The 16,084-nt window shown below is 34.0% G+C and overlaps 1 protein-coding gene and 1 non-coding gene across 5 annotated transcripts in view; one reads left to right on the top strand and one right to left on the bottom strand.

Annotated features, from left to right (window-relative positions):
• Window positions 1–16,084, bottom strand: part of PPP4R1 (protein phosphatase 4 regulatory subunit 1) — a 65,026-nt gene that overhangs the window by 35,817 nt on the left and 13,125 nt on the right. For 2 of the 4 annotated variants that reach the window (XM_074340365.2, XM_074340364.2), the window contains 4 exons: window positions 10,479–10,614; window positions 9,362–9,468; window positions 3,637–3,779; window positions 3,015–3,161 (listed from right to left, as the gene is read on the bottom strand). In XM_074340365.2, the coding sequence (XP_074196466.1) occupies window positions 3,015–3,161; window positions 3,637–3,779; window positions 9,362–9,468; window positions 10,479–10,614 (533 nt within the window). The remainder of the gene's footprint in view (window positions 1–3,014; window positions 3,162–3,636; window positions 3,780–9,361; window positions 9,469–10,478; window positions 10,615–16,084) is intronic. The other 2 variants (XM_074340367.2, XM_074340366.2) reach the window with 1 other exon arrangement.
• TRNAI-AAU (transfer RNA isoleucine (anticodon AAU)) lies at window positions 15,630–15,703 on the top strand. Its single transcript has one exon. It is a non-coding gene; the product is annotated as a tRNA-Ile (tRNA).

Here is a 16,084-nt window from a genome sequence, read left to right as displayed (position 1 = left end):
ATCACAACACTGGCTGGATGGCTTCCTTCAGCGATATGAACTGTCTCTAAGATCAACAATACTGTTCAAGCTGGAAGACACTGAAGTTATTAAACGTGCACTTGCTTTCAAGTCCTTTGTTGATGGCATCAACTTTTCTAAGTACCAACTCTCCAACATGACTGCTATGGATGAAACTGCAGTGTTTATGGGCCAAGGATCTCAAACAACAATTTATCAAAGAAGTGCCTCATCAATCTACATTCCCTCCACTGGTTACGAAAGTGCACGTGTTACCTGTAGTTTGGCAATTCGTCTGGATGGAAAGAAAGCCCCCACCTCTAATCACCACTAAGGGCGAGAAAGATAAGGTTGAACATGTTTCAGGCATTTATGTTCTTGAAATCAAAAAAGCCTGGTGCACAGAAGCAGTTATAAGGAAGTGGGTCGATTTAATGCTGCCACTTGTTTTGCGAGGGGGCCAAAGAGATCTGCTAGTCTCGGATTCAGCCAGCACTCACCACGCTAAAGACATGAAGAACTTCCTTGCAAAGAGAAGAATAGATCAAACAATGATTCCCGTAGGAATGACTGCCCATCTCCAGACTCGATATTGCAATAAAAAAGCCATTCAAAGACCATTTGACCATGGAAATCAATGACATTGAAAATAGAATGGAGAGAAATCAGTGTGGAAACTTTGTGAAGCCTAGCCTGCAGGAGGTCGTGACTTGGGTGAAGAATTCATGGGATAAAATCACTGACAGCTGTGTTGCCAATGCACTACGAGCAGGCTACATGGACAAGACATGCTCATTTAAGGAGAGCTCTATTGCTGGACATGAGAGATTGGGGCCAATGGTTCTACAGGAAATAGAGTCGCAAGAAATTCAAGCCACAAGTCGGGGTTTGGAGAGTTATGATGAAGTTCCAGAAGAAGATGCCATGACTGTCTGTATTTGAATAAAGGTAGATTTTTGTACATGAATAAATGCAGATTGTTGTACATGAAAAAGTAAGACATACCCTGAAAATAAGCCCTAATGCGTCTTTTGGAGCTAAAATTAATATAAGACCCGGTCTTATTTTGGGGGAAATACAGTAAGCATTTCTAAGCCCTAGGTTAAAGATCCAAAGTTATACTGCATCACTAATCTATCATTAGAATAAATTATTTACCAGATAGAGAACAGCAGTGAAGCCAAGGAATGCAAAACATGACAAAATAAACTAAGTGTAAGAGAATCATGGGTTTCAGACTAGCACTGGATAGTCTTTTTATTGTAATTATGTTTTACTATTATTAAATCACATGAAAAATTGTAATAGAACAAGTTAAACCCTGCTCAATATAAACCAACAGTGATGCCAAAACTGATTTCCCTTAACAAGGGAACTTGTTAAATTAAAAAAAAAGAAAATTCTGTTTTAGAATTTGACAGTGGTGGTTGTAAAACATTGTGAAAATACTAAATGCTACTTAATTGTACACTTCAAAATGGCTAATTTTATATTATGTGGGTTTCACTTCAATAAAAATGGTATCACTGGGGGAAAAACATTTAAATTATTATGACTGGTACCTGAATAAAAAATAAAATAATGAAATCCAGGAATTTCCAAGGGAAAGGGACTAGAGAGATGATCAAATTCATCCTACTAATGATTCAGAAGCACTATAAAATGTTGTCGCAATATTTTTCGTATCAACCAAGATGCAATTATCAACCTAACTACTTTAGGTTTAAGTAGTCAACTCTCACTATCCAAATAGATTTGAATACATTTTCAGGTGGATTTTTCACTTTTCTAATTTATTAGAGTTCTTACTACATGAACACAGGAACCACAGATGTGAACTGCAACAGATATTACTATAATTTCTAATTCATGCCCTATTTTTGATGGCTCTCTATCAAAATATTTGCCAACCAGGTCATAAAAATCTAGAAAATTTACTATTATACTTGACTTTATTATGTACATAATCAATCTGTATATTTTTCTGATGATAATTTACATCATATATCATATTATAGTAAAATTACTTGCCTTCCATCCTTCCCCCAAAGATCATACTGGTAAGGGCAGGAGCTAAGTATTATTTTTTTCTACTGTTCTTACACAATGCCTAGAAAAGTGTTCAATAATAATTAAAGGGGTTCAAATGTTTCTTCATTCAATACAGGGTGTGTGTGTGTGTGTGTGTGTGTTTAACTGCACTGATTTTATCCCATCTTATTCTTCCATTTTGACATAAATTTAGTTACTTATTTTCTTGCTGTATATCTTGCTTGTCAGAGCCCAGCAACAGAGCTATCTAATTACCAGTTGCTTGATATAATAGAGGGCCCACAGAAAATACACCTTTTCCATTATAAACCTATGTCCCTTTCTAGCCTGGCATTATATATCAAATTCAGTGATTTGTGGCTACTTTGGTAAGTAACATGTATAAACCCTATAGCATATAATGCAGCATAATATTTAATGAGCACCTCCTATTTGTCAATATACGTAAATTGAAAAATCACATAGCCAAGACATGAAAACAACCAAAAAGTGTCCTTCAAGAGATGATTGGATAAAGAAGATGTGGTATAAATACACAATGAAATACTATTCTGCCATAAGAAAAGATGAAATAGTGCCATTTGCTACAACGTGGATGGATCTTGAGATTATTATGCTAAGCGAAATAAGTCAGAAAAAGTCGAGAACCATTTCACTGATATATGGGATATAAAACTGAAAGCAACAAAGGAACAAGACAAACAAACAAATAAAAACTGATAGACACAGACAATAGTTTAGTGGTTACCAGAGGGTAAGGGGGATGGGGGGTGGTAGATGAGGGTAAATGGGATCAAATATACGGTGATGGAAGGAGAACTGACTCTGGGTGGTAATCATACAATGTGATAAATAGATGATGTAATACAGAATTGTACACTTGAAATCATGTAACTTTACTAACCATTGTCACCCCAATAAACTTTAATTAAAAAGAAAAAAAAAAGTCACGTTCTACTTACAGCCACAGCTTCTGTTTTCACATCATCGTTGCTATCTGGGGCCGTTAGCTCTATGAGAACTGGGCATACTTTGGTTTCCACATCAAATCGCTCAATTAACTCCTGCTCCAACAGCGCTAGCAAAGCTGCCTGACTTGTTTTCCTTACCTAGGAAAAAATTAACACTATAAATGAAGTATATACACGATACAACAAAACTCTATTTACTTGATTTTCAGAAAATTGAAGACTTCAATTTATAACTGGCAAAATCATGCAAATAGAAACCTGTGGCTATTTTCTTCAAGAATTGCAAACATAGAACCTGGTAGGCTGTGTTTTAACAGAAGTGGAACAAAAACGCCATCTTTTAAAATATACTCACAAGGAAGCTTTCTGAGAGACATCTGTAAAAGCAACCAAGCTAGGCTGCAGCTAGGAAGCACTGTCTATGACAGCATTAAGGAGACCTAGATTTGCCAGACTCTCAGCACATCTTGTCTAACATGAACAGTAGTTTTGAAAAATAGAATAACGAAGTCAAAGGGGAAAAAGTACTTAAATGAGACCACCTAAGATAGGGCATTCTACATATATTATACTACATACATTTCCATTAAGAACATGTAAATGGCACTCTTACCTGATTATTCTGATCTGCGAGATATCTAACCACAATAGGCAGTAAGTATTTGGAAAAAGCATATGGGATTGAAGGCCGGTTTTCTTGACAAAACAAGGCAATATGAGGCACCTGTTCCATCAGCTCTGCTCTCACAGTTGGTTCTATTGAAATAACAGAAATGTGAGTAAACATTTTCTCACAGTAACAAAATCTTTGCCTGGGCTTGAGCCTATTTAGGAAAGGTTTGGACTTTCATCCTCAGCATTAAAAGGACTTAAAAGAGTTCTCTACTCTGCGATCCTTTTCACAATCATACACAGGTCAACCCCATGAGTTAAAGGAGGGCCTCCTCCCCACCCCAAGTTTGTATATTCACTGAGTATGCAATCATTTCCTATAATGACTGAATTTATTCATCACCTATACTGTGCCATTGCATCAGACCTAATTAGTGCTAGGTGTTAAATATCCAATTTTCACATCAACTATAATATGGCACTATGTATAAAGGCTACTATTTAAAAACCTTCTAAGATAAGTCATAGGACTGGCTTCTAATCTAAGTTTAGTCAACAAATGGAGGATTTACGATTAGACTTAACTAAGAACTAAAAAGTTAAGTGAATATTAAAGGAGACCAACAGATTAAAAAAAAAAATCTGAAAGGAGCCAAGTATATATGGCATATTTAAATGTGACATACATGGCATTTCAAATTTCTGAGATTCAAAAGGATGAATTACCCAGTAAGTAATAGTAGGAAAATCAGCTAGTTATTTGAAGAAAAAAAGATACCTATCCTGCACACCCATACATTAATTCTAAGTGAATTAAAGTTCCAAACTTTTTTATTAAAGATCAAAAGCATTAAAAGATAACATTTAAAAAAAATGTTTAAGCTTGAGGTAGGAAGCCCTTTCAAGGCAAACAAATAAAAAAGCCAACTAAAAAAATCGACGAATTTTACTTTATAAAGACTTCATTATAGTCAACAGGTACCACACTCAGTTAAAAGGCAGAACCTCCTAAGAGAAAATACATGTATAATAAAGTATTAATAACTAAATATATAAAGAACCTATTGTTCAAATGAATACAAGAAAGAAAATAAGGATACAAATAGACAATTCACAGAAGAAATGCAAGTGACTGGCACACATACAGACATGATGGATTATCAATAAAAGTCACTACATCAGACCTAATTAGAACTCTGGCACCTATTAAGAATATTATGAAAGTTACATTAAGGTAAATATCTATGAATGTGTCCTAAGGAACTTTAGATTTCAACAAACAGATATTAATAAATTAGAAACTGTACTATACTAGCATTTTACAAAGCTAAGAGTCTTATCAACAAAGCAATATTGGGAATTTCTATCACATGGCTGTAACATGTGAAGTTAGACAATATTTGAACAAAACAGAGTTGCTGTACATATGGTCTCTATTTTTCCTCATTGACTCTAAATATGCTAACATTAATCTAATACTTACATATACTTTGAAGCAAAAGAAAGAGACAAATTATGGTTTTAGTTAAGAATAAAATCAGGAAGTGTTCTTCTTCAAAGCCCTGCTTAGGCAAATAAACCGATGGAACAAACAGACTACAGAAACAGACCCATGCAAATATATATAACTAATTTATTAAAAGATGAAAAGGGAAATATGGTCTTTTCAATAAAGAATGTTGTGTTAATTGGATGGTCACATTAAAAAAAAATGAAACTTGTCCCCTACTTTACCTCATATTCAAGAATAAATTCTAGGTGGAATGTAGATCCACATGTCAAAGGCAAAAACAACAAAGCTTTTATATTAGATATGAGAAAATATTCATGAATTTGAGGTAAGGAAAATTTTCTTAGGCAGGACACAAATAGTACTACTGATAAAAGAAAATAACTCTTCTTTAACAGGCACCATTAAGAATGTAAAAAGACAAGTCATAGAGTGAAAAAGATACCTATAATACATATATATGACTTAGGGCTTGTATCCAAAATACAGAATTTCTGCAAATATGTAATAAAAAGCCTGCCAATTTAAAAAGGGGGGGGAAGGGTGGAGAGAGACTTGAACAGGTATTTCAAAAAAGATGCCCAAATAGTCAATAAGCATATAACCAGGTGCTCAGCTTTTACTGGACACTGAGAAAATGTAAATTAAAACTACAATGAGATAAAATTTAAATTACTACCCCTTTGGAAATTTAAAATAAACAAGTTTTGGTTAAGATGTGAAACAATAGGAACTCTCATACATTACTGATGGGACTACAAATTGTCATACCACTTTGGAAAACTCTATGGCACATCAAAGATGAATATATGCATATCCTATAACACAGCAATGCCAGTTCTAAATTCCAAGTATATACCCACTGAAATGAGTGCACATGTGCTCCATGTGACTCCTTGGCTCACAGCAGCAGCACTAACAGCCCAAAGCTAGAAGTAATCCACATTAGGTCTACTAACAGAATAAAGGATAAATAAGTTGCAGTATGTTCATAAAGCATTGCAGTATATTCACACAATAGTCACTGTATTACAATTTTTTTAAAAAGCTATACAGTTACATGCAACATAAGCTTTAGAGGTATAAAAAAAGCTAGATACAAAAGAATACATTCAGTATGATTCCATATAAAGTTTAGACAGGCAAACTAATCTATAGGTTTAATGGTCAAAATGTTGGTTACCTCTGGGGAAGAAGAATGGAACAGAAATTAGGAGGTGACGTGAGATGTTTTTGGGATGCTACTACTTCTGTTTCTTGGTTTGAGTACTAATTACATGGGTCTTCATTTTGTGATACTTTATGGAACTGTACATTTGTAGTTAATGTACTTTTTATAGTGTTATATTCAATATTAAAGGAACAGGAAAAAATCTGCTTCAAATACGTTATTTCTGAAATGCTGGAAATATACTTGTAACTGGTTTGGGATCCAAATTTATACATCCAAGAATAGGTGGAAAACTGCCTCTCTTCTTCTCCCCCACCCAAACAATTACAAACACATGCACATATGAAACATCAATATATAATTACTCCTAGCTGTTTACAACCCTGAGTCTTGTAGAACAACTCAAAACCACTTGAGGGACACTCCCACAATGAAAGCTGACCCAAACACCAAACAAGTACAGTATGAAGACCCACTAAAGATGAGCTCACAATCCAAAACTATAAAAAAATGACAAGGAATCAATCCTTCAGTAGCAAAAAGATTAAGACACCAAAGGATTATAACACCAAGAACTGCACCTACTATAAACAACCTTTAGAGGTTAAACATTCTATTTAAATATGTAATAAAAGGAAATATTCTGAAAAGGAACATAGGAATAGGGAAAGAAAAATAAGAGGATATTAAAAACAAAGCATTTTTTAAGGCTCCTGAAAATGAAAAACAGAGTTAATGGCTATGAAATACTCAACAGTCAGATGGCAGGGTAGAATAAAGTAAAATAAATCTGTACCTAAACACATGGTAATGAAACTGAAAAATGCTAAGGAAAAAAAGTCTTAAAAGCAGTCAGGAAGGAAAAACAAGATTACCTACAAAGACTAAATTAGACTAGCAGACTTCCCAATAATAACAGTAAAATGAAAATGGAATAATATTAAAATTATCAACTAGATTTTTATACTTAGCAAAACGATAATTTAAGAGTAATGGTGAAATAAAAACATTTTCAGAAAAAAGATGTCACTGTCAGACCCTCATCAATACATGTCCTTTCAAAAAGGGGAAACAGAACCAGAAACCAAAGATGTACTGAGGAGAAAAAAAAATTTTAGTAGTAAATTTAAACAAACATTTACTGTATAAAATCATAAAAATATGAATGCTAAATTTAGGGGAATAAAAAAAGCAAGATAAAAGTTGATAAAAATAGGGCAGAACAAAGATTTAAACGTTCTAAGTTCCTTATTTGCTTAGGAGGATGGATTATATGCATAACTTTAGAGTTGTAGCTTTTTCAACTGTCTTTATCTTACTTGACCATCACAATCAACCCAACCTACCAAGTTAGAAACCTTAGGGTCGACTCTCTCTCTTCCTTCACTCCCTTCAACCGTCACAGGAGCTTTGAAATTGGTCCCTAGCAATTCAAGTTCTCTCAAACAACTCCTATTAGTAGTCTCCCAACTGGTCTTCGTGTCACTTATCTTTTTCATCAAGTCAATCCATACCGCTACTTACTGTTCTAAACCACAAAAAATCCAAACTCTCTAGCAGGGTACAGTACAAATCTTTACATTCTAGCCTTCAATTATCTTATTTAACAGTCTCATTTAACTGTAGACTCAGCAAACTCACTGTTGACCAAATAGGCCAACATCTTGAACTTTTCAAGCCTCTAAACCTATCTTTTCCTCTCCTGAGTATGTTCTTTCCCCTTTTTGTACCTCATCATTCCATCAAATTCAACTCAAATACCACTAATTTTCTGAAGCCAGCCCCAACCCTCCCCATTATAATTTATTGTTTATATGTTGCATTCATTAAACTGTTAATTTGATGACAAGAATTTTATTCACTTTAGTAATTGCTCTAATACTTAATCTAGAACCTGGCATAGAATATGCAAAGTGTAAAAATCAATAGAGATATTTACCATCAACTCAACAACTTGAAAACATATATTTTTTAAATTAATATACATGTATGTTTATAAAAACCAGCACTATGATTGGTAAACAGGTAAAATAAAATACAATTCCTCCTTAAGAAATACCTATGTCTCTACTAAGAAAGTAGTAACCACAATGGGATGCAACACTGACAAAAGTTTAAGTTAAACTGCATCTCTACCAAATCAAAAAATAAAAGTACAAATTACATTTGATGAGATTCTACTAAAACCATTCTGGAACAAGCATATGCATGAGCAATTATGTACACAGAAAGTCATAATGAGAAAGATTATTAGTAAAGTTACAAACGTGTTTTTCTACCTTTTAAGAAAATAAAAATTATTTAAGGCTTATGTAAATACTAAACATATTCCCATAAAATGAATTGCTTACCAAAAGATGAACACATCTAAAAATGAAAAGACTTGTTGAAATGCCAAAAAGTTTGTTAGAAATTGAAAGATAATGTATTTTAATAAAGATAATGGGTTTAAGAAAAAAATATTTTAATTTATTTTTTATTTGTTTCTGAAATCAAATAATAAAATATACTTAAAATTTAGTATTAAATTAAAATGATAAATTTTCTTATATCTATTTTACCATACCAAAAAACATTTTTTCAAAAAAACTTAATATAAGTGTATTCCAAGCCTCAAATCAAGTTTACCTCTTAAGCAAACCCTCCTATCTTCACTTTGGAGGCAAACAGCATTAGTTTTACCATGGGTGATTAACATTTTTTGAAATTGAGAAAGCATACAAAAAAATGACTAAAAAAATTTACAGCCTAGTCCATCCCTTTTAATTTATTCAAAATTATTTTTTAAAGTTTTTATTAATGCTAAAATATTAACATCGATGATGCAAAGCAATGTTCTTAACATTTTTCTATTGAGAAATTTACAAAGTTAAACTAAATGGGCCTATTATAAAATATCTGAATCTTAGTAACAAGTTGTTATTTTCTTATTACTAATTGGTTTGATAATTAGGAAAAATTTTAAAGAAATTTCATATCACACACAGTTTTTCGTTAGTTTTAAATAAAGAAATTTGATTAAACTTTCTCTGCATAAACACATACCTGAATCATCAGCTAATCTGCTAATTCTTTCCAAAACAGCAATACAATCTCTTTCATCATCGCAGACTTCCCTCAATGTATCCAGCAAACTCCGGGCCACCATTTGTCTACACAAAAAAAGAAAATTATATAGTGTTCAGTGGCATCAATAATTAATATTCAGAATTTCAAAAAGTAGAATCCATACAGTTTAAAAAATTTTTTCTTATACATTTTACAACATATATAAGTCCCTAATTTCCTAAGTGACAAATGCCAGCATGGATTTTATTTTAACAAGATGAAATTGAATATTTACTACTATTTTCCATCTTTAACTGATTTGACAAATTTCTAAGGCGACAAAGTTGATTTCAGTTATTTTCAATTATAATAATGGGAAAATTTACTCATTCTTCATTATATAAAATACTATCTTTATATTTTTTACTAAATGAGTTTTATACAAATCTATACTCAAAAAATTTAGGCACTTTCAGACTTGGTCTTGGGACCATAGTTAGAAAAACGATGCATTAGGAAGAGTGCTAGGTCTTGGTCACTACCATGTCCCAAACCTATTGAACATTACCTGACACACAATAGGTATACAACATCATCTGCTGAAATAATAATATACTCCTCAATAATCACTATACGTGGATATCAAAATTATGCCTAACAGCAAAAAAAGCAATGGTATATGGGGGCAGTGTTAGCTCAGTTGGTTAGAGCACGGTGCTCTTCACAAGGTTGGCAGTTCAATCCCCACATGGGCCACTGTGAGCTGCACCCTCCACAACTGGATTAAAATAACTACTTGACTTGGAGCTGATGGGTCCTGGGAAAACACATTTAAAATAAATTTTAAAAAAGAGTTAAAAAAAAAAAAGGCAATGGTATCTTTTTTTTTTCCTTGCCGAAAAGCAAAGTAAGAGTGCTGTATAGGTTACTAGGATCAAGGAGTAAACAACTATAAACCAGGCCGTGGCTGTGATTATTAAGAGAACTCGGTGACTCAGACTGCACATGTTAATAATACCAACTCTAAACGGGATAATTTCATTTTCCCTACTGAAATTAATGTAATAAAAATCGTCTTTACACTTCCATTTTAACGAAAAGAATACCCACGTACCTATTAAATACGTTCTCACTTGCAGCATACTTGTCCAATCTCCCCAGTGGCGTCAACATTTCATCTTGTGAGACAAAGTCCAGGGCTGAAGGTATAATAATCACATCAGACTCTGAGCTGTAGTCATCCACACCAACTATCAGAGACATCAGAAATACTCCTTATAACACTTTGAAACTAAAAAGTACCCCTTGCTTGTCTGAAGCATCATAAGTGAAACTGCCCTTAATGAGTTTGGAGTGGTACACATCATGAGAGAATCTTAGACTCAGCTCAGAAGCTATGAATCATGGAAGGATGCTTCCTCTTCACAGATATACTCTAATTGCCTCTAGAAACATAGGGGTCAGAGGCTGTAGAAACTCAGTATGGGGTGATTACAGAACAGTGTTCAAAAAACGTGATCACAAAGACCTGAGAACTTACACATTCAATCAGAACACTAATAACTTGTAAATAAATAAAATGTCAAACACTGATAGTTAATTCTGTAATGCAGAGAGAAAAACATTACATACAGAAGAGCAAAGATAAGAATTATAGCAAACTTCTCATTAGAAACAATACAAGCCAGAAGACAGCAGGGCAATATCTTTACAGCAGTGAAAGAAAAAACAATGTCAACCCACAACTCTATACTCAGTAAATAGAAATCTTTCAAATATCTTTGAAATTCATATCTTTCAAATGCAAAGGTGAAACAGACTTTCAGATATGCAACAGCTGACAGACATCACCAGCAGACCTATACTATAAGATTAAAGGACGTTTTCAAGCAAAAAGAAAACTATATACCAGATGGAAATCTGGATTTATAACAAAGAAATGAAGAGTATCAGAAATGGTAAATATGTGGGTAAATACAAAGCCTTCTTATTTTAAAAATATCTTTAAAAGATAAATGACTAAAGCAAAAATATGTACTGTAAAATAAAAAGTTAAAAAATGTACCCTGGACTTTGTCACATATACAGAAAAACAAGTATGACTACAATAGCACAAAGGCAGGAAAAGAGTAAAGTATACTGTCCTAAAGCTCTTATACTGAATGTGAAAAGATACATATTACTTGAAAGTAGACTGCAATAAATTAGAAGATGTACACCAATTATAAACTGTAGCAACCATTAAAAATTAACCAGACATACAGCTAGTAAGCCAATATAGGCCATAAAATGAATCATAAAAAATACTCAATCCAAAGAAAGGCAAAAAAGGAGGATAAAAGAAAGAGGACAAATAGATGGAAATAGTAAGATGAGAGACTTATACCCAACAATATCAATAATAACACTAAGTGCAAATGGTCTAAATAGCCCAATCAAAAGGCAGATTGTCAAGCTGGATTACAAATAACACCTAACACAAAATAATTTCTTCCGAAGTGCAGAAAATTTTGTGCAAAATAATTTCTTCCGAAGTGCAGAAAAGTTTTATGCAATTTAATTTCTTCCGAAGTGCAGAAAAGGTTATTCTGATCTTCAATTCACAACAAAGTATCTTAATTACAAACCAGAGTTGTAAAAACCACTGACACTCTCATTTGGCCTGTTTTCTCCTCTGTGACCTAAGACTGTTGAACGAGCATGACTTTGAAGGTACTTTAGGCTCTAGAATTCTATGATTATGACTAAACCTGTTTTTGTCAGACTTACACTTGTTAATCTTAAAGATTAACATTAATAACATTGATCCATAGAAAGCCAGGGGCAGTGGGAAGACTTCTAGAGCAGTGATTGTCAAACATAGCTGTGGTTCAAGATAAGCTTGGAACACTTACCTCTAAATGCCGATACCCAAATCTCATATGCAGACACTGATGATATAAGTTTGGAGTAAGGCCCAGAAGCATTCGTTTTTAATAAATACCCCCACTAATTTAAATGCAGATTGCTGAACAACCATATTTGAGAAACATACTCCTAGGAGAGGGTAACAAAGTCGTATTTTGCTTCAACTTTTGTGACCACTCTATCATGGTTGATAATTACTTTGATACAAAAGGAGATGTTCCACTCTAGCAGGCGCACTGGTGACAAAAGTTACTTTCCATTTCCCAGTACTGCCGCCTCCTGTCACTCTGGCCTAGATCATCCTCTCCAGATTCACAATTTCCTCATCAACTCTTGATTGGACTAGTAAGGTTCTGGATTTCATCTTTATGGAGGCCACAAAAATACTCCACACTTAAATCTTACCCTCATCCTGCAAATGTCTGCCATAGGTTACAAGGAAAAACTCAAATATAATCAGTAATTTTAAAAAACCATCATCGCTAATGAAAAAAATCCTACAGCATGTACCCTAAGTGATGGTACAATCAATAATATCCTCAGATAAAACAGATAGCACAGCGGGAGTACATTTAGCTATACTGCTACAAGAATCCTATAGCTTATGCAAAGTTGTACATTAACTTTAAATAGATTATGATATATTAAAGGTGCAAATACAATCCTTAGCAGTAATCTCTAAGACATACAAGAAAGGATACTAAAAAGTCAACCAAAGAATTAAAATGGAATACTAAAAAAATGACAACGGAATGAGTGGCAGGATGGAATCCTGAACTGTCCCGCTCCATCCTGCCTGCCTGGGATGTCAGACCTTTGTCCAGTGCATCCACGCTGCACACACTTTCCAACCACTTAGGAGACTTATCATCAAGTCAGTAAATAGCCTAACACTACCTCACAATTCATCTCACTTCATTTCATCACGTAGGCATTGTATCATCTCACATTATCACAAAAAGAAAAAGGGTGAGTACAGTACAATAAGATTTTTTGAGAGACCACCCCCATGTTCACATAGCTTTTACTTCAGTATATTGTTAGAATTGCTGTATTTTATTACTAGTTATTGTAGTTAATTAATCTCTTCCTATGCCAATTCTAAGAAGATACAGGAGTTTGCCAAGGCAGGACAGAGGGCAGGAAGAGGGTATAAGCATAGAAATTGAAAGACAGGGAGAGTCAAGGAAAACCATGTCATGTTTAGAAAATGACAAGTAATTTAGTAGGGCACAAGGGTTCACACAAACTTGAGTCAAGGGGAGTAGGGAAAGGTGACAAACCAAAATCAATCTAGCCTTCTAATTTTTAAAGAGTAATATTATTACATTGTACAAAATCCTCTTACCTGACTAGAGAAATCACATTACCACCCTATAATTTGGAATCGCATTTGAAATTTTTCTAAGTAACAACTTAGTTAAATTCAAGTTACCTCCTTTAAGCAACAGACAACTCCGGGCAGCATATATTCTTATTTTACTATGCTATAATAAAATTTGATTTAAATTATCAATTATTAATTAAAACCATCATTTATCTTTTTAAAATTAAGAAAGCAGCAAAGATCATGATGGCTTTTCCAAGCCGAGCAACCTGTCTTTACACAGCATTCTAAGAGGACCCCAAGCCTCATTTCACTCCTCTCCCAGTTATCCTACACGACTAGTTGTCAAAGAACAAAGGAAGGAGTACATAGAAGCCCTAGTCTCCTCAAAAGTACAACATTCTAACTCAATGGCGACAGAGTTCTCTATCTGCATCAATACTACCGTGTTTCCCCGAAAATAAGACCTAGCTGGACAATCAGCTCTAATGCATCTTTTGGAGCAAAAATTAATGACATATATATGTATGCCTAAAAGAACCAGGAGGAGATAAAAAGTGCTTCAGCTGTTCTCACATGCTTCTCAAAATGGAACATCTCACAACCACTGTTTATAGATGTATTTTTCCAACTACATGGCCTTTAAATACCAACCACCTCATTTAGGACTCAACTACAGAAATAATGCTACAATGATGGAAGGAAAATTTGGCTGTTTAGACTTGTAAATATGGCCATGTATACCATACTTTACGAGTAAAGGTGATTACGAGCAATTCTGACTACATGGTGTTTTTTCTGACACAATAAATATAGAACATAAGCTTGCTATTCTCTAAAACAACTTTTTCATAAAAACTTCTTAAAGGTGTAGTTCCTTCTCAGCTTTCGCCTCCTCACCTATTTCTCTTTCACTCCTGAGTCTCTTCTCAAAAATTAGCAGTAATTTGCCAAAATTAGGGGACCCTTCTTAGATCTACTGTCTTACTTCCCTACAGCATTTGATAAGGCTGACTCGTCCTATCCCAGAAGCCTCCTTTTAAATTCTCTTTTCATGAGTTCTCTGGAGGCACAAAATCCTGAGTATTTCTCTATCTTTCTGGACTATTCTTGCCTCTTACTTTTATGTAAATAATTTCCCTCTACTTTTGTCCTCATACATGCCTCCCTCTTCCTCTACCCTCTCTCTCTCTCTCACACACACACACCTCTCCCTTTCATAATCCACAGCTTCAACAATCACAATGCAGATGACCCTCAAAATTCTCCTGCCCTGATCCCCAGATCCACACTTGCAAGTACTTCATAGAATCTCTACCTCAATGCTGCATTTGTTCTGAAAAATTAAACTGTCCAAACTGATCTTATAAAATCAGCTCTTCCTCATGACTTTTCAATTACCATCATTCTTCCCAATAACCTTGAGTTCTCAAACATGAGGTTTACAGTTACTTTTTTTACCGTATCTTTTCTTGCCCCAATATCTAAATCAGTTGTTAAGAACTATAAATTCTACTTTTATAAAGTATTCTGTGTTCCCACCTCTGAGTTCCCAACACCCTAATTCAGAGGCTCTGGTATCTTTTGCTTAGAGCAAACTAGGGTATTCAAACTACATGGTGAGGTAGACAAAGATTTTCCTGAGAATAAATAAAATGGATAACTTTAAAGGATATTCCGGACCCCAACTTACAGTTCTCAACCCCAAAAATGTGCCTGGGGGTTTTGGATCACAATCTCTTTCCTCCTCTTAGACAAAGAAAGGCGTATCTCTCAACTATCTCAAGGCTACAGTTGATGCCCTTGATGCACGGGGATCCACTTGATGCACAGGGATCCACTTGATGCACAGCCAAGGCAGAAAACTACATTGCCAAACAAAGGGACCCTTTGAAGTAGTTATGAAAGTGTTATGAGATCAACTCGCTAAAGACAGTAATAAATACTTTTACCAGTAAGGTATTTTTCAATCCTTTGCTTTCAAAAGAATTTGACTGATAGATAGCTCATTAAAATAATTTTTGTAGGGGTGGCTGGTTAGCTCAGTTGGTTAGAGCGTGGTGCCAATAACGCCAAGGTTGCTGGTTCGATCCCTGCATGGGCCACTGTGAGCTGTGCTCTCCTTAAAAATAATAATAATAATAATAATAATAATTTTTATAATTTTCAGCACATATGTTGGAAGAAGTTCAAGGAAATTAGTGGCACTAACAAAACTCTTTCCATCAACTTATGTCAACAAAATTTCTCAGTGCTTATAGCTCTTAAAATGTAGAAATTGATGCTAAATATTGTCTCATTCTAGCAATAAATTATATTCATCCATGAATACATAATTATTTTTAATAAAGCCTCATCCATTTCATTGAGATGTCTAATCAATAAAATTTTGATTCAAAGTGTTTATCATCATTTGTAATGCATTCTGAATAATTAACCGAGTATTAATTAATGGAAACAAAAAATTAAGTTTTATGGCCACAGGA

This window comes from Rhinolophus sinicus, chromosome 4, assembly GCF_057876585.1.
Source record: "Rhinolophus sinicus isolate RSI-liver-muscle chromosome 4, RSI-T2T, whole genome shotgun sequence".
Taxonomy (NCBI): Eukaryota; Metazoa; Chordata; class Mammalia; order Chiroptera; family Rhinolophidae; genus Rhinolophus; species Rhinolophus sinicus.
This window is presented reverse-complemented; position numbering and strand designations above follow the sequence as displayed.